The sequence below is a fragment of the Anopheles coluzzii genome, chromosome 3 (genome assembly GCF_943734685.1).
Source record: "Anopheles coluzzii chromosome 3, AcolN3, whole genome shotgun sequence".
Taxonomy (NCBI): Eukaryota; Metazoa; Arthropoda; class Insecta; order Diptera; family Culicidae; genus Anopheles; species Anopheles coluzzii.
The window spans coordinates 40,544,915-40,565,607 of record NC_064671.1 but is presented as its reverse complement, the minus strand read 5'-3'; the positions used below and the strand labels follow the sequence as shown (position 1 = coordinate 40,565,607).

Here is a 20,693-nt window from a genome sequence, read left to right as displayed (position 1 = left end):
GTTTAAAATGCAAACCTACGATGTTTGAAATTTACCTCATTATTGATTGTTTGCGCTATGTTCCAACCGAATGCTGCAAATGTTTCATCTGGATTTCCGCGAATTCTTCAAACGTTCGTTTTCTTGTAAGGGATGCTGAGTAAACGAACAAAATGACAGAAAAGTAAGCAGAGTCCAAATAAAGCCCTTTTAGAATTCTCTAGAATTCTTACAGTTGTTACAGTTCAAACAAACTAATGAAGTGAAACAAAAATCAATGAAATCAAAATCTGTTTGCCAATTTTAAGGAAACCATTTTATTTATCTGGATTTAGTTTTTGCTAGTCGTTCTTGCCCAAAAGCATTCTCTGTATGATGGAATAGATCTATTTTCTTCTTATCATTTACGCACCAATGCAAACAAAAAATCATTGCAACTCACAAAAACAGTGCAAAGAAAGAATCCAATTACTTTTTTTTACCATCTGCACACAATATTTTGAAAATCAATCGTATTTGCTAAGGATTGAAATTGCTTTCTCACATTCTTTAAACTCTATCTTTTCACTTTTCAGGCTATTACAAAAAAAAACAAAGAAATTGTACTGTTTCTTTTGATACACTTTGAATTCAGATATTGCTTAAAATTCATGAGCCAGCATATTTAACAACCAATGTGTAGCATGTACTAGTCGGCCCAACTGGCGCTGAAGCCAACGTTTCTAACAAGATAGTTTTCTAACAAGAATCTATTGTTATTGGATTTTTAATTTCCGTCATGCTGTTTCAATAAAGCTCCTTCCTGCACGACGGCATCCCACTCCAATCGTTAAAGCAGGCAGGTGCGAATCAATTATGACATTACTGACTCTGCACAGTTCTGTCCAGGTATGTTAGTAAATCTCAGCATTTTCAACGCTGCCGAATGCGAAAAACCTAAAACGCTAAATACGCTCAAGCGTTGAAACACATTGCAGAGAATCATTCAATTTCCAACGCCATTTTTTCTCTACCATTCATACAGTGAACAACTTTTAACTGAGCCTTCTTTTAACTGGGATACACACAACAGTTTCAGTCTGGGCAAAGCTGAAGAAGGCTTTTATTAAACGAAAGTATCCAGTGGTTTCTTTAAAGCTAATCTTATTAAAATGCGGTAAAAGTTTGATTTTTAAGATACCGGAATACCAACCATTATGGCGACCGCCTGTCACTTAAGGATTAAAACGTTCCACCCGCTGTTGGTGGTGATAATGATTAAATCAATTTTTAAAATTTTCGAATGTATCGAATGTATTTCCTTTTTTACTATAATACAACTATAGAAGAGATAATGTGTCTACAGAAGAGATAATGTGTTATTTTTTCCCTGAATGGCTACTATCCACGCGTTTTCGCGTTATTTTCCCCATTTTTAGCCCTGGCAACTGAATTGCATCGGGGTTGGTAACTGTATGAGTAAGGCATTTATGCATTTTTTTGAGGATGACCTATAGTTGAAAGAGTGAGTGGTAGGGTCTCTGGTACATCTAGCAACTGTTCAATCATTAATCATTCCTTTTTTCGGACGTAGCATTCGTAGTGGTGGGTGCAGGGTAGAATTCGTACGGCTTATAGGTAGCTGACCTTGATCAACTGACCAGTCTACCTGCGGGTGTTTTTCAAGTCTCCTCTATGACACATTGGCCGGATGATCATTGCTAAGGATGCAGGTGACCAAAACGAGGAAAAATCAGAATATCAAAACCAAGTCAACTACTGAAAGGATCATCAACTGCAGCGATATTTAAACTTATTCAGCTCTACCTTCTAGAGAAAGGTAAATTTTTTTTTGGCATTTTTTGACTTCGGTCCAAAACATTATCGCCTGCTTCTCGAGGGATTTGCGCACACCAAAATGGCTACGCAAATATTTGCAAATGATTTCCAATCCATAATAACGAGCAATGAAAAAGGATTTCATCCCCTCTTCTTCTACATATACATCTATAAACTAATATGAAACGGATCTGAATGGGTAAACCTTACTGTTTCTTCCCACGAGGCCGTGGGATCAAAGCATGTCTAAGGGTTGTATCATTTACGTTTCGGGTTCGGGTTTTGAATATTTCATGTACGCTTTGCCTCGATACTCGGGCCTAAAAGATTTGCCATTGACTGTGATGGAAGATCTCTACTTCCGTTGGGTGGACTGACTGGTTGCATAGATTCAGGAAGGGTAAAATCAATTGCAAATCAACCTTTGTCAGAGAAAAAATTATTGGTCTAATGCACAGGAAAATCTGCTTTTGTGTGCTTCTGGGGATTCCTTTATCAATGATTTCAATTCGGTGCTGCTACATTCCGTTATTTTACTAAACTGTTATCCTTCCATCTATTGCTTGGCTGCCTCTTGCTTTTGAAGAACCACAATCCTATTTGATAATTTACCAATCTATTACTATGGCCGATACCCAAACCGGAAAGAGCGATGATGATCAATGAGAGCTTACAACGGCTCAGAAAGATGGATAAGAATTAAGAGCTCTAGGTCTAGGATTGCTAGCTTTTCTTTGTCCATTTCTGGGGCCCAGTCCATCTGTGATAATTAATTTACACGGAAATATGCCTCATACCAACCATATTTGCAGAATTCACCTGGTGGGCACCTACTACAATTACAGCTTATTGTTGAACTTATCTGTTATGCCACCATGGATAAATCGTCTGTTCAACCCGATGAGGGAGGTAATGAGTGAAGAAAATTTTATGGGCATAATGAGTTGGTGGGGTTTTGATATCTCCACTGGTCGTTCAATAGGTCTCTGTCGTCAGCCCATCCAACAGCTTCCTTTGTAGCATTGCACCTGCAAAATTCCCAAAGCATAATCCCAAAGCGCAGTAAGAGTGCGGCGTTGAAGATCTCTTCACTTAATTAATATGATATAATACCATGCGGCTTTATTGCGATTTGCTGAAGGTCAGAAACCATTCATCGTTTCAATCAATTCATTTATGCAGCAGATACGAAATGAATGCTAACATAGGTAGCTAAATTAAAACTATTCTTTGGTTTCTTTTGATTATGAAAAGTCGATTTTCTTAAAAGGTACGCTGAATAATGGAATCATGTACAATAGAAACAATGATTGGTAAATGAATTTCATAATCCTTTTACAGTGTAGCATACATTCATGTAAAAGCATCTTACATTACGATGGCGTCCACGGATACGCTATTAAAACAACAAAACAACAGTACATGCTGTTGTTTTGTTGTACAACACATAACCCTCGTTTCACGTTATGGGTCTTCTGGATAACCGCATATCCTTTCATTCCATTGAATATTTGCTCTCCCGATAGCATCTCCCTGCCATTTAACAACCATTGGCACGGCATTGTGTACAACACATGATGATTTTGCTTTTGTTTCGTCTCATTGCTTCAGTCATACCAAAAATAAGCTTAATTTTGGTCTCGTTTATTGTTCACCCTATCCTCCCAGGAAACGCTTTATAGTAGCGGTAAGGATGGTATCGTCAGTGCAGTAGTGAGCTACAATTAAAATAAATGACACCATCATTGTCACGCTTCACACTTATGTTAACACGTTTGCAAAGGGCAAAACGTGACTGGCGCATAGGAAAGATAACAAAAATCTGAAAGAATGCTACTTTTTAGATTATGCCTGGAAAAAAAACACAACATAATGGAAGAATGAATAAGTATTAGTCTCGTAATAATCATTTTTGATCTTTAATTTGGCATGTTTCTAAAATAACGAATATGTATTTACATTTCTCCATGTAAAACATTTTCCTTTACATATTTGGACAACAAAATTTGTCTATTATCAACAAACCTGCACATGTTGCAAAAATCCTCTTGACAGCAATTGTCCTTTCACAATCCCAATTTCAGCCATTGTACTGTTCGTACAAAAATGTTGCGAGAACTGTCCAGATCTCCCACCCGAACACAAGCGCAACGCAAGCGAAGCACAAGGACCACTTCTACCCATGGGAGAGCAAGCAGCCAAATAGCCAAAAATCAGTTCACATTCATTCGTTTGGCATTCCTTCACAAAACCAACACTAGAAAAAATAACACTCCAATTGCACGAACAATCACAGAACGCAGAAGGCAGAATTGGAATCTTTTGCTAGTGTGACGGCACGGGAGAGGGGGGGGGGAATCTGTAAAACTTTTCAACAATGTAAAATCATCGCTTCACCACATATCTTCACAGCCATTTTCCGCGCCATGCAGTTCTACATTCCTAACGACTGCTTTCGAAGCTTGCCCATCGATAGGATAATGGGACACAGCAGAACAACTGTAAATGACAAAAGTTGCATTGTGCCCGTTTTCGTTGTCCCGTGGAGTGCGAGTTGTAGTCCTGATTGCAATTCCCAGGGTGTGAAGCTGCAGTGCATCTCCCGGGTCCCGAGACACTGGCTGCAATATATTGCTCTATTTGTTGTGTTGCTTATTGTGCTTGTGCAAGCGATGTAACGATACGGATTGGATACGATGTACAGATCATTCAAAATAAAATCATAAATTTTGTCTAATGTTTCCGGTGCGCGCTAAGATATGACGATGATGCAGATGTTTCAACAGCATAAGAACCAGATGGAAGTTTCGACTCATGCGGAAATGATACAAAAAATGTGCATTGTTAAAAATATTGCGGTTTCAATTGTGTTTTTTTTTCAGTTTTTGTAGAAATAAGCATTTCGGCTTGGTGTTTCTTTAGAGCTCCCTACTGTTATTTATAGTGGTAAATTAAAAAAAATCGTTTCAAAAACTCTTGAACAAGGTTGGATCTCCCCTAAAAGAACATGTTTGAGTTTAACGCTAAGGATTAATTAAAAAAGAAGCTAGTCATTAAGGAGCCCATGATTTCTTCAATAATTATTTAAAATTTATCGCATCAAAAACAAAACTTCATAAAAGCAATATTTTCAAAATCAAGCATAAGTATAGAAAAGATTTACCAATTATCAAAATATTGGTCGACATGTTTTAATTACATTGATTATCCGCGGGAGGATAAATCGGCGGGCGGCTTTGCTGCACGTTGAAACTTGACAGCTGTCAAATCGTAGCAAACTTTGCAGTAGATTGTCAGGTTGATAAAAAAAAAACACTATTGTAGATATTTTCGAACATAATTTTAATTCAAAAATATCTGTTCAAACTTCATTTAATGAAATACTAATTTATTTACTAACAATGAAAGAATTAACTGTTTTACATGTAATTGTGTATGCCAGTTTATTTAAAATTAAAATTAGACTTAAATTTAAATTCAATTGACATTTCTCGGACTCTTCTACATTGTTATTGATTACCCGTAAACCGTCCCAAGCACTAATGATTATTGACATTCTGCTTTGTTATAATTCATGAATATACAGATAGATTGTACACAATCTCAATCAGAAGCTCGATCGTTTAATTCGTTTTAATCGTTTAAGTCGCATAAAAGCGAAAAAAGTACAAAAATAAAAATAAAAAAACATGGCAAATGCCAATAGTGCAGCAAAAAAGGAAGCGAAACAACACAAAATCACACAAGAATTGGTGCACTCAAAAGGATTTATCAAACTTTTAAAAAAATTAAAAGAAAAACTCCCTGCAACCGGTTGTTGAAAATTTTTATTCATTTGATACCTTGTCTTATCATTGTTTTTATAGTTTGCTCATCTTACATGTTCCTTTGCATAGACTTATACCACGTTTCCATTCCATTATCCTTGACACGACGTTGACGACACGCTAACCCGTTGAATGATTGCTTTGCGTTTCACAGAGACACAAAAACCAAAGACGTGGTAAATGGAACAAGACAAGCTGAGGCAGAGTGGACTAAAACGAAATAAAAAAGACACGAGCCAACCTTCTCCGTACCTTAACTTCTCCAAGTCTCACGTACACAGACACATAAAAGGAGGGAGAACAAAAAAATTCATTCAACTTGAACGTAACAGCTCGACGCCGAAGACTTGCCGGATTGCACGTGCATTCTGCTTAACGGTGCATAGTGAATTGCATACCGTCGAACGTCACCTGCAGACCAGCATGCCCAGTCGATGCCACAAAATGGCATGAGGGGAGGGGAAATTTTCTGTCCCAACCATTCGCCCGATTGAAAATCCGTGTGGTGGATAGGAATGTACCTGAGAAATGTCCAAATCGTTGTCCTTGCTGCGAATGCTTCGAAGGAAAGTGGCAGGAAAGGGGGACAAGAGAATGTGTGAATGTGTGTTTTGCGTGTGCATGAGCCAGTGTGATTGGAACCGATTTCCATGCATCAAGTAGATGAGCCAATATTGGTCTTCTGAAACCGCATCAAAGTTGGATGGAAACGCTCCCAGCGATGCTGCTAGCTAAAGCGAACCAACGCCAAGGGATTTAAGTGAAGCACTACTCTAATGTACTGTTGCGAACCGCAGACCATCGGCAATAACAAACCGCACAATCTTCTCTAATCATCTTGAGAGTAAGAGCTTTTGTGGTTTCTTCACGGTTTTCAAGAGATATCTCGCACCAGCAGCTGGAGAAACCCAGTAATAGAAAATATAGAAATCACATGAACGTTACTGAAACAAAAGAAGATGAAGAACGATATACACAAACACACACATCATACTATATCCATCTCATTAATGGGTCTCAAAACGAAAGACCAAAAATTTCTTGCCTGTGGAAATTTGTGAACTTTGAACAAATGTATTTATACACATTCTTTTTTAACCATACGGTTATGTATTGCAGGGATATCATCATCCAGTGATAGTTTTTTTTATTCTTGTCCTACTTGTAAAATTGGCTACTGTGTCAAACTTTCAAAACCGTTAAACTTTTCTCATAATTAAAACTCATAGCCAGCACTTCCAAAACGTGTGTAAATTTCTTGAGACAACAAACCAGCAATATGCTTTTGCTCTTTCTGTAGTCCTGAGAAAATGATATGAGCTTATCTAAAACAAACTACATTCCGTTTTCTTATTTTATCTTTCGTATATTTACTGATAAATAGTGCAGATGTTTTTGTTTTTGTATTTAAAAAAAGTGTATTTTAATAAAATATCACGAATACCATTTTTCAACAAAACAACAAAATTTGCTTGTCATTTTCTTACAACCTGATCTGAATTCGAATGGCATGCAGTTCAGTAGGTTAACATGTTTTAACCTTACCCAAAACAGGTCTTGTGAGTTTGTTTGTGTGCAAATGAATGAAAAACCCTCAGCTTGTAAACCTTACTTGATGAACAAACATAAATTTTCTCCAAGAATTACAATTGACAAGGTCTAACAAATAAAACATGCACAAACAACGCACGTGGGACTTCAAAATATGAATAACCAAAAAAAAAAACAATAATACGCAGTGTCTGCCAGTCGGTTTGGTGATACAAGTTTCAACCTCGCCGCAGGAAAGGATTCACCGTTACCGCAACCATCATCCATCATGTCAAACTGACCAAAAACAACTTCTCCAAAGTTGAAAGGAGCACTAACTAACGTTGCGAGCAGAAAGGAGACTGATTCTGTTCCATCGTACCAACGCATCGAACAAAAGGACGCTCGACATGACATTGTGCATGTAATTTTGTGCTAGATTTCGTCCACAACAACGGGATGTCCGAAAGAATTGTCGTGGAAGAGAGCTGCTTTGTGAGCAACTGTATCTGTTTTTCAATACTTGTATGAAATTAATTTGTGCAAATATATGAAATTTTCTATTCTCTGCGCTATTCAACTGTTGTACACACGTTCTTTGTTGCAACTGATCATGACCCCAAATAGGTGTAGTGGATTTTCGTGTTACCGAAAAGCTCCATCACCGGATGATCGGAACTGACAGTTACAATGATGTCAGTTGTTGAGCCCAGGACTTGCTAGGACGAACTCATATCAAAGCATCACCCGTCATTGTGATCGAGTGGCGAAGCACTATCCTTGGAGAGGGATTAAATCACCAAGCTCTAGCGCAACCTCGACCACATTTCGTTGTCAGGTGGCATGTTGGCTCGAACAATAATGTTCCTTTTCGGAATGTTATAGATTTCCCCAAACGGTCCAACACATCACATCAAATTGAATTCTTTTTTGTGAACACTTTTCTACCTATCAGCTCTTTACACGTTGGGTACCAGGTGGATAACAATGAACCACTTAAACACCGAGGATCAGCTTGTAACGGTCATATTATCATAAAATCGCTCAGACGGTGAGATTTCGCTTCAAATAAAAATAATTGGATGGGGGCTGGAAAAAATGAAAAATAGGCTTTCTTTACAAATCCCGGAAATAGTTACCAGTTTCGTGAAGCTTAGCCCAAACGTGGCACGGAAAAACATATAAACTGTTACGATTTTTTCCCCGTAAGAACGGCCTAGTTGGTCGAACTGTTACGGTTCAATTGTGTTCAATTGTACGGTTCAATTCTTCGACTTTTAGGCCCACCAAGGCACGGAAAAAGGGCGTTTGGTTGAGGAAATGGTGACTCCATTTCTTAGTTAAAGGTGTTTCCTGTGGCTGAAGAATTTCTTCACTGCCTAGAAACATCTTTACCATTTGCTAAAATCTGTCAAAATGCCAAATTTATTGCAGAATGGCATAAATATCATTTTCACTTATTGTTTGCAAGTACAGAACATTAACAATAATAAATGAAATATTTCGGACATTCCTTTAAACAACTGCAACGAAAGTCATAACTTAATCTCAGCAAATTCTAGCCATCGCTTCCATCAGATCAGATGTTTCCTCTATCCAGGGTCTAGTCAGCATAACAATTTACTTATTGTTTTAAACATTGCATTTTCATATTCGTGTTCCTTGCAAGCTGACTAAACAAATAACTTTTAATGAAAATCTTGCGGCAGCTATGACATTTTTCTACCACACCTCCTTTAACAACTTTATAATTTCATACCATCGAAAATGACATGCATTGTATGCAGCATGAACCTCGGCTACACCAGCCATCACCAAACGGCAGCTATTTGGCAACGCAAATAAAGTGGTACTGAACGATGATAATTCAATCAAAGTTACGCTTTCACGCGCCACCATGACGCTGACTGGAATATAAATGTAGTCTAATTTGACAACTCAACGAAGGTGATGGCGACCAACACCCCCGGCGAGTATTATAAAGTTTGGGTGGAAATTTTGTCCACACAGTGTGCACCAAAATGCTTTCAGTATGCGCCCCGCAAGCCCTGATTGCATGTTTCCCTCCAGGGAGTAATCTAATTTTACACGACCAGTTCTAATCAAGTCAAGGCGCTTTGTTAAACTGTACGCTCTACTCTCAAACATAACTATTGCTATATTTTACGGTCAATGGTGAAGCGGGAAAACGTAACAAGAGGTGGCAACAAGAGTGTTCTATGGACGGGGGAATACTTGGCGGCAATCGTTACAATCGCTTTAGAGCTACGAGTCACAAAAACCATCCCTCATGGTTTAACCGATGCTAACACTGCACAACGGGAGCGTCTCCATTTGCCTGACGCTGTAACACGAAAACCGGACCTGATCTAAATGGACTTGTACCACGTACCGCGACATGTACATGCATCTGCTTCACCCCGACAGTGGCGAGGCGTTGGGGTAGTAATTTATGAAAATGTATGTATATAAACATAATAAATCCAACCGCACAGCTCTAACGCCTACGATGGCGTCCCTTTATGGTGAACCGGAAGCGTAACAGGGGATGTACTATATTTTACATGAAAAATTAATATGACCCGATGCTCCGTCCGTCATTTATGCAGTTTGCAAAGATGCTACACAGCCGCCGACTGTGGTAGCGAGCGCGTGTTGGCCGTCACCCTTGAGTTGCCGCACGAATTCGAATCAAAAATGTATGCTACAAAACGAATGATGGAAAACTACAAGGAACATACACACAAGCGTTTCTGCGAACATATATTGTCACATTGTATGAACAATATATATATTTTCACTAATGCATTTTCTAAGCTGAACCCTTTCAAAATATAATTGTCTAAAACTAATAATATGTCAAAGCTTTGGAGTGAGTAAGTTTTCGGTTTATATGATTTTGCACAACACGTACAAGCACCCACACACGCACAATCCATTCTTAAACATTAATAGACAACTTCACTGTATGGTTTACTCATAGCTGGAACCAATTGGAGCGTGCTGTAGTTTTTTTTTTTTAAATTGACATAATTCTGTGTATCTGCCAACCTTGATTGCCTCTGGTTAGTATGGAATATCAAATAATATAGTGAAACATTTACAGAGTTAGCCAAAGACATCCTTTACAATTTTTCTTTCAACTTGCTCACGGGGTAGAAGGACTCTAAAAGAGTGACTCCAGTCCTTAGTACAATTAATAACATATACGTAACATATGCGAATTTGCAGTGGATTAACTTGGTCATCAGTAAACTATTTTAACAAGTACTGCGTTCGTTTGTATTGCTCCATACCCTTTCCTCGGGAGGGCACAAATCAACCGCTGCATCGTTGATTGGGATGGGAGGAGCTAATTATCATACATGATTTGAAACACCTCGTTGGACCAACTTGAATCGTACAGTTTCCCCCATGCGTTTGAAATAAAGCTCCATTAAAACTTTAAAGCTCATTTTAAGCGACACACCCGGTCTAATAATCATCCCATTCCTTTTTTTTGCTCTTTTCATTACAGCGTCCGGTGTACGATACAAGATCTCGAGCGGTAACGTAGGCAATGTGTTTGCGATACGCAACACAACCGGCGCCCTGTACGTAGCCAAGGCGTTGGATTATGAGAAGATCAAAAAGGTAAGACCTCCTACCTACTTTCCGCGTGTGGTGAGAATGTGTTAGATTATGCATGCTCTCATCTATAATCCGACCCATTTCTTCGCCATCCCCGATACACGTTTAATAAAGCTTTTTCGTGTTTCCTTTGCTTCAAATCTTCCCTACCAGTATGAGCTACGGTTGACGGCCTCGGATAATTTTAAGGAGAACTACACCACCGTTCTGATCAACGTACGCGATGTAAACGACAATCCGCCGGTGTTTGAGAAATCGTCATATCGTACACAAATCACCGAAGAAGACGACCGAGGCTTGCCGAAGCGTGTGCTGCGGGTAAGTGAAGAAAAATAGAACCCCAATAGAGGAGGCTGGATTGGACCATCTGACTCTTACATTCGAGACAGTTTGGCTAGAGGCGACTTATGTTTGAGGGACTGGAGAAGTCAGAAAGCATGCTTGCAACGAAAAAACCCGGGATAACTCAAGGGCGATATCACTGATACAAGGGGACGGTATTTGGGATTTGGTCTCGTGCTTATCGTTCCCTATATCATTCCGTATCTTGAAACATTGCCGCCCAACACAAACATCTGATTTCAGGATGAAGATGAGCTGCTCCTTCTATTTCATCAGTTCACCAAGGCGTTCAAAATGGCCGAACACTTTTCCTCGCATACGAATAATACGGGTGTGCGTCTTTCTTCCGAACAAATCTTTAACTACATGTTCTCCGGGATGTTAAAATTGGGTCCATTTTTCACCAAGCCTTTGTTGCGTTGATTTTCCTTTACACATCCGGTGCGCTTTTAGAAAGTGTACGTTTGCGTGTGTCCCACATGATCCTATCAGAAGATTTGCTTAACCTTCTTAGAAAATTTTAACGAGGGTCACAGGATCTGATTGAGTTGAGCCTGCAAAATATATCTACGTGGAAACGTACGTTGCTCGAAATCTTACCTTCCATGTCGAATAAATCCAATGCTGGTGCTGAAGTCAAAATGTTTGGCTAATAGGCACTCGCACGCTTTTTCTATATGGTAAGGGACAGCCCTAAGGGACTGTCAACTATCTTGCGATCAGATCGAACGAGTTTGCAATTTTCAGCTTCATGGGTGTATGAGTTTCAATAGCTAGGGAGAGGACAGTGAATGGGAAACTAATAGAACTGATACCCATTTTTTTATTGCGCCAAAATGCACCATCATCTGTCCAGATCGCTCAAATGTTGCAATGCTCTGGAGAGTTTGCTCACAAAATGAGGCCAATTTTACCTGGATCAAGTGTACCGAGGATGATAAAGAGAGAGAAAAAAACACAGATCCTAAACCTGACCAAATCAAACGGTATGGTTTATTGTTTGTTTGTGGACTGTGCCTGCGGGCTGTAATTTTGGAAAGTCATCAAAACTAAATAGTGCTGTGGTTGATTTGCAATACGAGTGTAATACGAGCAATACGAGTGAGTCGGGAAGCCTATATTTTGGACATTTATCAAGAAATTGTAAGCAAAGGGCCAACCTTGCACAAAGCCTGGGTCGATTTATGATTAGGGAAGCTCATGGGAAAAAGCGGTTCTAATTACGAATTCAGTACTAATTTTCAACCCGTTATCAATGATTCAAACAGTCAAATCGACGGCAAACAACGTCCCAACACAGTGCGACACTGTGCCTGTACTCCCAGCTCCGTTTGTTAATAATTTAGTTTAAAGCAACAACCCATTACTCGCCCGTTTGGGGAGACTGAACGGTTCTGTCGAATTGGATGCGTATTGCTGTGCGAACAGAAAGAACGGTAGATAAGTCCCGAGGCACCATAAACTTTGACCCTTGACGCACACACTCAGATGCTTTTTTGTAGTTGTTGCGGTGGTCGGGATGGACACCCATCGTGAGCAGAAATATGCCACCAATAGGCGGCGCTAAGAAATCGGTTCATTGGGACTCCACGGTCAGCACGAAACAAATGCTTACGCACTACCGGAAACGCTTGGACCGAGCCGAACAAAAATAGGGAGATCCTGACAAATAACAATAAATGTAAAATATTTAATAGAACAATAAACATTAAAAATAATGGTTCGAGTCTGGGAGAGATGAGTCCAGGGAGACATTATGTGGCCGAGGCAAATGGAATTCGGTCAATGGAACAAGCATGGTATGCGCGGTGCCGAGTGCAATGATCTGGGAGGGACAGGAGACACCGGGACTTACCGTGTCTGATAAACAGAAGATGAAAAATTGCCACCAACTGGCCAGGTCAACCGTCAATTCCCAAATCACTGAGGCATCATAATGCTTCCCGGGTGAAGTTCTACGAATTGTTGCAAATGGTTTTCCAGTTGAAAAGCTAGCGCCACACGACGTACCAGGAGGGCTCTTACCAAAACCAAAGGGAAAAAACTCAAACAACAACAACAAAATAAAACACATGTACACATTTAAGCCCCTTCCCGCAAGCTGCTTTGCACCGGACATGATGTGTTGTTCCCTGTTTCGCCATTGAAAGTTCCCTCAAAAATCATTAAAAGCAACTCAACAATGCAATTGTGAAATAATTCCGTCCAACATATGTTGGTAGCAGTTCGTAATTTCAACATTGTCACAAAAGATTGAATTCTTAAAATCTATCTTACACTGCTGGCTTAAAGTGGAGCATTGCTTGAACTTGCGCTCTCCAACTTTATTCCTTTGTAGTTGTCTCGGGAAGATTGAAAGCGTTGTGACCCGAGTGCATCGTGCGTTATGAAAGTTTTAAATTTAAATAAATAATTATTAATTATCTTTCATTGCTGGCAAGACACTTCGTTACCGTTTGTTTATGGAAAATTGATGTGGCAAATGAGTTGATGATAATTTTGTAATGACCGTTACCTAAAAGAACTAGGTTTTCCTTCCTTGTGCGAAAAAAAGGTTATATAAAAGATGTAAATATATGAAATATAAAAGAGATTTACGCAGACGCAGATCAAACACAATGATTAAACCGTCATGTTTTGGAACCTGCCATTAACGTGTATGTAACTAACTGTTTGTGATTTAAATGCCCCTAAAGCATAGGTAATTCGCATTGCATCATAGTTTATATGAAATTTAAATGTTATGGTGTCATCTAGGAATGATTGAACAATTGAGATTTACTAGGTAGCGCCATCTACACAATTAATTATGCAAACCATGGGATCAAAGGGTTCTTGTACTGGATAGGCACTGCAAATATTTGTATAATAACGGAAATTGGGGAATATGTAACAAAAGTACAAATCAAAACTGTAAGCATCGCAAGCGGAGCATCGCACTACGTAGTTAATATCCCCAACAAATATATGGAATTCAGTGTGCCTCAGGGTAGTTTATTGGGACCACTGTTATACATACTGTACACTGATACTGTTTACCTGTGTTGTTTACTGTGTTGTTTACCAATGTTACTGCTATCGCGGCAAAAGGCAGGTCTCTGGTGGAGATGAGAAGACAAGTACAGTCCTGTCTGGACACTTTTGTACAAAAGGCTGCAAACTGGAAGATTTGTGTTAATGTGACTAACGTACAAGCCATGGTTGTGCCGCTTCGACTAAAACAAATCTTGGTCCTTACATGGAAAACTAAATTGATGGTCAATGGTTTTCCTATTGAATGAATTGAAATGTGAGATATCTGGGTCTCATACTGGATCGAAAGATGCTCTCTCACGGACAAGTTGAGAAAGTCTTGCACATGTGATAAGCTCATGATGAGTTTGTACCCATTGGTCTCACGGAGATCCAGACTCGCCTTTTAACACCATGTAAAAACATAAGGGCAAATCAAAATAATAAATAAATGAAATTTGAAATAAAATGGAATTCTGTTCACAGCACAGATTTTGCAGGCGGGTTACTTCATTTCATATCTTCATATCACCCAGCTAGCAAATCTTGTATCTTGCTATTGCTTGACAGTTGCTATTGAAAATGGTAACCGTGCTGATATTTGTTCCCATAGAAAACTCGAGTTGGGAGTTTTAGCTAGTTTAGCTAGCTAGCTAGTGTAGGGCATACTCATACACACTAGCTTTGCAATCTAAACATGGCCGGTAAGCTACAAAAAAAAACTGCACAGGTTGAAAATGTTCATAAACTGAGCTGAAAGAAATTGATGAACCCGTTTGTAAACAACCTGATTAAACAACCAATCACCAATTCGCTGGAATTAAAATCACCCACAAACTGCTGCAATGAATACATTTACAGACACACCATTTTGCACATTATAGCATTCTATGCGAATTTAAAACCCATTCTAACCGTTGATTGATTGAGAGCATAGGATCGCGAATAGAATTTCCAGTAATGCACTTAGCATTCATTGCAAATGATCCCATTTCCCATTACAATCATTTTACGCATCCGCCGGTTTGGCCCCTGCCGAATGCAACCCTGCACGATTTCTGGGTATCTGGGTAATGCCCGAGTCAAGCACCGACTAAATATATTCTTCCTCATCAATATTTGTGCGTTTATGCAATAGTCATCATCATCATCATCATCATCATTGGCGTTCCTATCATTACGGTTGCCAACGAGACGTACCATAGGAGAGAGTGTTTGCGATAATGAATCAGTTGCACCGAAACTAATACGATTTCCGGCACTCAGGAAACGATTGACTATCGGTCCAATTGCTACACTAAATGCGTTTCCTCCAACCATTGCTGTTGGTCGATTCACAATTGTTGCCGTAGCAAAAACGCAATTCCATTCAATTGGAGCTTTAATTAACTTGCTATCATCTGTGCCTTTTTAGATAGTGAACAAGAGAAAGTGCTTCCAAACGGTAGCACCCGAACGATTCGAAGCAATAAATATGAAAAACGATCTCCTCATAAGCTGGTTTATGTGCCGGTGGAATTTTGCATCGAAAGTGAGGCACCAAGCATCGCAATCATCAACTCGTTTCATAAGCTACCGTAAGGTTGAGAGTCTGTTTTTTATTGTTGTTATTTCCCACTGATCTTCACTGCCGCAAAGCTGCAACGCTCTGCAAACGTTTTCTATTCTACTAACAGTTTGGGTGACCTGACTGTTTTCCGAAAATCCTGAGTAGTGTGAAGAATTCTGGGTTCACATTCTTCGTTGCGGGCAGCAGAAAATGATAATTCATTGGACGGTATAAATCTCCCTATCTAGTCGAGGGCAAGATTTCTCATTTTTGAGAGAGAGAGAGAGAGAGAGAGAGAGAGTATGTGTGGAAAAAAATCCGGTATCTCTTCTAAAACCGCGAAACCAGCATGCAAAGGTTTGCCGTTTTAGTAGTGGTTCGAGTAAAAGCTTTGGAAATTGGAATTTCTCTCCCGCTTTCGTTTTATCCCTTTGTGCCCTTTTCGATTCAAAGGGTGAGTGCTGGACTTGGATTAACGGGTTTGAAGAAGTTTTATGTAGCCACTTTGCTGAATGTATTCCACGTCATAAACAACGCTTGATCGTTGCTCAACTTCGGCAACCGGCGTCCGGTGTAGAGCCCGGAAGGTCGACTGTTAACTAAACCACAGCAATTATAGAAAGTTGTGTTAAGCTGACTCGATGGCTTGATTAGCATAAGAATTTTAACGGAAGTTTAGGCTCCTCCAATAAAACCCGAGCTTGCGGTAGTGTTATAGAATTTGAGCATTAGGTACTAAAATCCAACATAAATCGATCGAATCGTTCAAAACCATCCATAAACTATTTCATTTTCGGTGCGAAACTTTGTTGAAATTTTGCTGATTGCACACTAATTCCGCCTATTGTGACTCGAAGGAGTCCCGAGATGTATAACCTGCTTAACTGGTATACAATTTTAATTTCACTTCAGATTTGCTCTCTATGCTACCACTATCGTTGCAGACTGGTTTCTTCTCGGATCGATGTTTGGTACACAATGAATAATTTATTTCAACTGTACGATTCTTCTCATGCCCCTTGCCATCAGCCTTATGGACATGGTTGACCAATGAATCTTACCGCACCGAAAGAATGTTCAAAAGCTTGCCATCATGAAAACCGAGCATGGTTCTCGGAAAAGAACAAACAAGTGCAACTACTCCGTTCGCACAGAATTCATGCTGTGTCAGCGCTAAAACTTTCCGTTCAACTGCTGTTTGCCGGCTTTTGGGATAGGGCGTAAAGTTCACCTCCTTAAGACCACAACGCAATACTTTGGCGGCTCGTAATAGCTGGCGGGGATGTCCAGCCCGCTAGACAATTCGTCTCTTCCCAACCCGATACGGTCTGCTCGTTTCACCCGAGAAGGACATCTTCCATCCTGTGATGTGGCCGATGGTTACATTAGTGCGGGCTTTTCGGTTGATGTTTTATCTTTCACCGCAGGGCGACAGACGCCGTCACGTTCGCTTTTGCACGCCATCGGAGCGTAGATATTAATCTGTACCGAAGGGCACGGAGCGGTAACGGAGCGTTTGAAGGCCGTCGACTGAAAATCTTAACATCGTTTTCCGGTCTTTGAAAACAGGGACGGCAACTAAGCAGCCATCCACCGTTCCCTGCACACACTCTCCCCCTGGGTCAGACTCAGCCTAACGATGATACGCTGTCGCCTACGAAAAGGAAATAACCGGAAAAATACCCGTTCGAATCAACGGCCAGCCCGTTTCCACGAGTCTTGTCCCTCGCGTTGCGCATTTGCGGCTCGGTTAGAAACAAACCAGTGACACAATTTCCGGTGCTCTCATTTACCGATATGGCCAATGAAAGAAACATCAGAGGGAATCGCAGGAGAGCGCCTAAACCATCATACCTCCCCTTTTGGTTCGTTTTATTTGCCCAGCCAACCAGGAACGGAAGCTCGAACCGAAACCGAACCCCATGATTTCAGTCAAATTGGAACCACCAACCACCACCACAAATCGGACCCGAAAGCTATTTCGTGTGCCAGTGGTTTCAGCTTCGAAGCAAAAGCGCAATTCGATAAGATTCGTAACGCTTTTATTTTTGGTTTTGGTGCGGGATGAGCGGGAAAAGCGCGTACGTGGGGAATTATCCTACACGACCTACGAAAGTCCCTTGAGATCCTGAGACCCCAGCAGGATCAACTTTTCGGAAAAAGGAATACCCTACTATCCTGCCATCGCATCTTAACTGCACTGTGTGCAAATAGTTAAGATAACTTCTACCTGTCCGATGATGGTAATGGTTATTGTCACTTCAGTGAAAGTGAACCGTGCGAACTCTATTGAGTTTTAATGGCGAATGACCAGCTCCAACACTGGCTCCAATGACTGTTAACGAGCCGTTTCAGATTGTTTGGGGCATTGAAAGTAAACTTACCATTAGGGAAATAAATACGAAGCCATAACATCGGAACAGGAAGACTTGCTGATATAACGATTGTTTGTAAGAAATTATCAGCTTTTGATGATATAGTAATAAACGTAAGAATTGAGATTGTTTCATTTAGCAAGTATAAAAAATTAAACAATACCAAACGATTATTAGAAAATTTTCCGGATATCTTCGGAATACAATTGAGTAAACCATAAAGAGCTAGATGTTTTTTATACGTATTTACGACATTATGCTTTACCATTTCTATCGTAAATTTTGATTATTTTGTGTCTCTTTCCCTTCAGCTGTACTTCCGCAGCATTCCACGCTTCGTTTAGCTAGTACATACGCAGACGGAATTGACATTTGTACATTGTAAGACGTTCCGTTGTGGAACGCTCTTGTCGCTGTCGTCTGATAATACAAACAGCTGCACCAAACAACATGCTGAGTTGTGTGAAAAAACAAGTACAAAATCTACGATTGCAAGCTCGTTGCCGTTGTTCTCACAGTTTTCCTTCACTACGGTGGACCAATTCTTCTTCTTCTTTGGCTCAACAACCGTTGTCGGTCAAGGCCTGCCTGTACCACTTGTGGGTTTGGCTTTCAGTGACTAATTGATTTCCCCCCATAGCAGGATAGTCAATCCTACGTATGGCGGCACGGTCTATTTGGGGATTGAACCCATGACGGGCATGTTGTTACGTCGTACGAGTTGACGACTGTACTACGAGACCGGCACGGTGGACCAATTAAATCTTGTTATTTTTATAAACATTTCTCCCTCACCTTATACGCTTGAAGATAGCTTGAGGAAGTGAGTGCTGTTTATAAAATTATATATGTGGGTTTTTCTTCTGCTGCCTGTCTCCTCATATATTTATTCAATTTATATCTTGCTACAGTTCATGACCCACTGCACATGCCTCACCATGCGAAACATTAGTGGAGATTTGCACAAATGAAAAATATTCACCAGCACTAAACTGTACTGCTTTGTCTGGCCGTGCTTACCGTCTGCTAGTGACACAATAGAACAAGCAGCAAAACCGTCTTGATGTTTTTTGGTTATGTCGGGCAGAAGTTTCAAAAAACAACGCATCCATAGAAATATTGCATAAAACATACAACGCTTCCGAGTATGCACAATTGCATATAAGGTTAGCAAGTGAAACGACACTGAAGTAAAAAGAAAGCAAGCGTCAACGCATTCGGTTAGAAAATGTTTCAATAGAAAAACAACGGTATACGCCAAACAAACTCCATGCTTCGTTGAAATGAAATTCTGTGCTGTACGGAAAATATACGATGTCCCCATTTAAAAACAGATACAAAAATTGCACACATTCTGGTTACACAGTAACATATCTTGCCCAGTGCATTTGCACTGCAAACGCAAAATGCCAAATGGCCGCGGACGAACAGTTGGGGGAAGCACGGCCCGGTCTGTTGTGCAACGCAACAGGATTCATCATTTGTTTGTGTTTTCTTAAGCAGGCAGCATGTCTTTGTGAGTGGTTTGCATGTATTTTTCTGTCCGGCTTATTGTGTGGACTTGTTGTGCTTTGTTATTTTTGTTTGTTTATTTACAAGACAGCAACATGGCGCAGGATAAGCAATACGTTAAAGGCGTCCCTCCTGAACAAAGAAAAACATGGCGCAGGAATTGTATCGTATTGTTTGTGTAGAAAATGCAAAAAAAAAAAAACAATGCGGGAAATGTGTAGGAAATGTGTAGAAAATGCAAATAAACTACGAATGCTAAAAAAAGCCATGTTGGTTTTGTCGTTAAATTGTCAAGTCTAACCTTTTAAGGGCTGATAAATTATGGATGAAGAGATTGCCTTCTAAGTCTTTGCCTTTATTATTGACACAGCACTACACGACAATAAATGAATATTACCACATAAACACGGGTAAAATTTAAGTAAATATCACATTTGCAAGCGGATCACACAAGCGTTTAACAATATAACTGTTTACTTTTTAATATATAATTCAAAAAACAAAACCACAGTCAACATAGTTATCCCAAAGGATTACTTTTGTTCTAAATGAATATGTAGTTAAGAAGTAAAAAAATAAATAAATTATTAATTGAATAGATAATAAATTAATAAATAATTAATTAGAGCTTAGAACGCATGATGTTGTCATTTTTATAGTACGAACTAATTAACATCCAAATGGCAATTGGTGCTGTGATATTATTCAATCGTTCTCTCGCTTTTTCTCTCTTGTTGGCCTGCTCACGATAGAGCATGTCGGTGTGACATGGCCCGGTCAACACTCATTTTCAAGACTGCTCGGTCCCTGGCTGCAGCCTCCCATTCATGCCCGATAAGTCTTGCTTCACCTGATCCAGCCCTCGAGTTTGCTGTGCTCCCCTGCTCCTTATGCCGAACTGAGGATCGCTGTCGCACACTTTCTTGGTACGGCATGAGTCCGGCATCCTCATGACATGACCCAGCCATCGTATCCTGCCAACCTTCGCCACCGTTAGGATGCTCGGTTCGTCGTACAGCTCAGCAAGCTCGTGGATTTTTTTTCTAGGAGCGCAAGTCGACAGAACAGGATCTAGGAGAGAATCTTATCGGCATTACGGACCCCTTAACATTTGAGCAT

At 40.0% G+C, this 20,693-nt stretch overlaps 1 protein-coding gene across 5 annotated transcripts in view; it reads left to right on the top strand.

Moving 5' to 3' along the window:
* The window catches only part of LOC120956524 (neural-cadherin-like), a 285,145-nt gene that overhangs the window by 241,941 nt on the left and 22,511 nt on the right, over positions 1-20,693 (top strand). For all 5 annotated transcript variants that reach the window (XM_049609788.1, XM_049609789.1, XM_049609787.1 and 2 more), the window contains 2 exons: positions 10,672-10,787; positions 10,938-11,102. In XM_049609788.1, the coding sequence (XP_049465745.1) occupies positions 10,672-10,787; positions 10,938-11,102 (281 nt within the window). The remainder of the gene's footprint in view (positions 1-10,671; positions 10,788-10,937; positions 11,103-20,693) is intronic.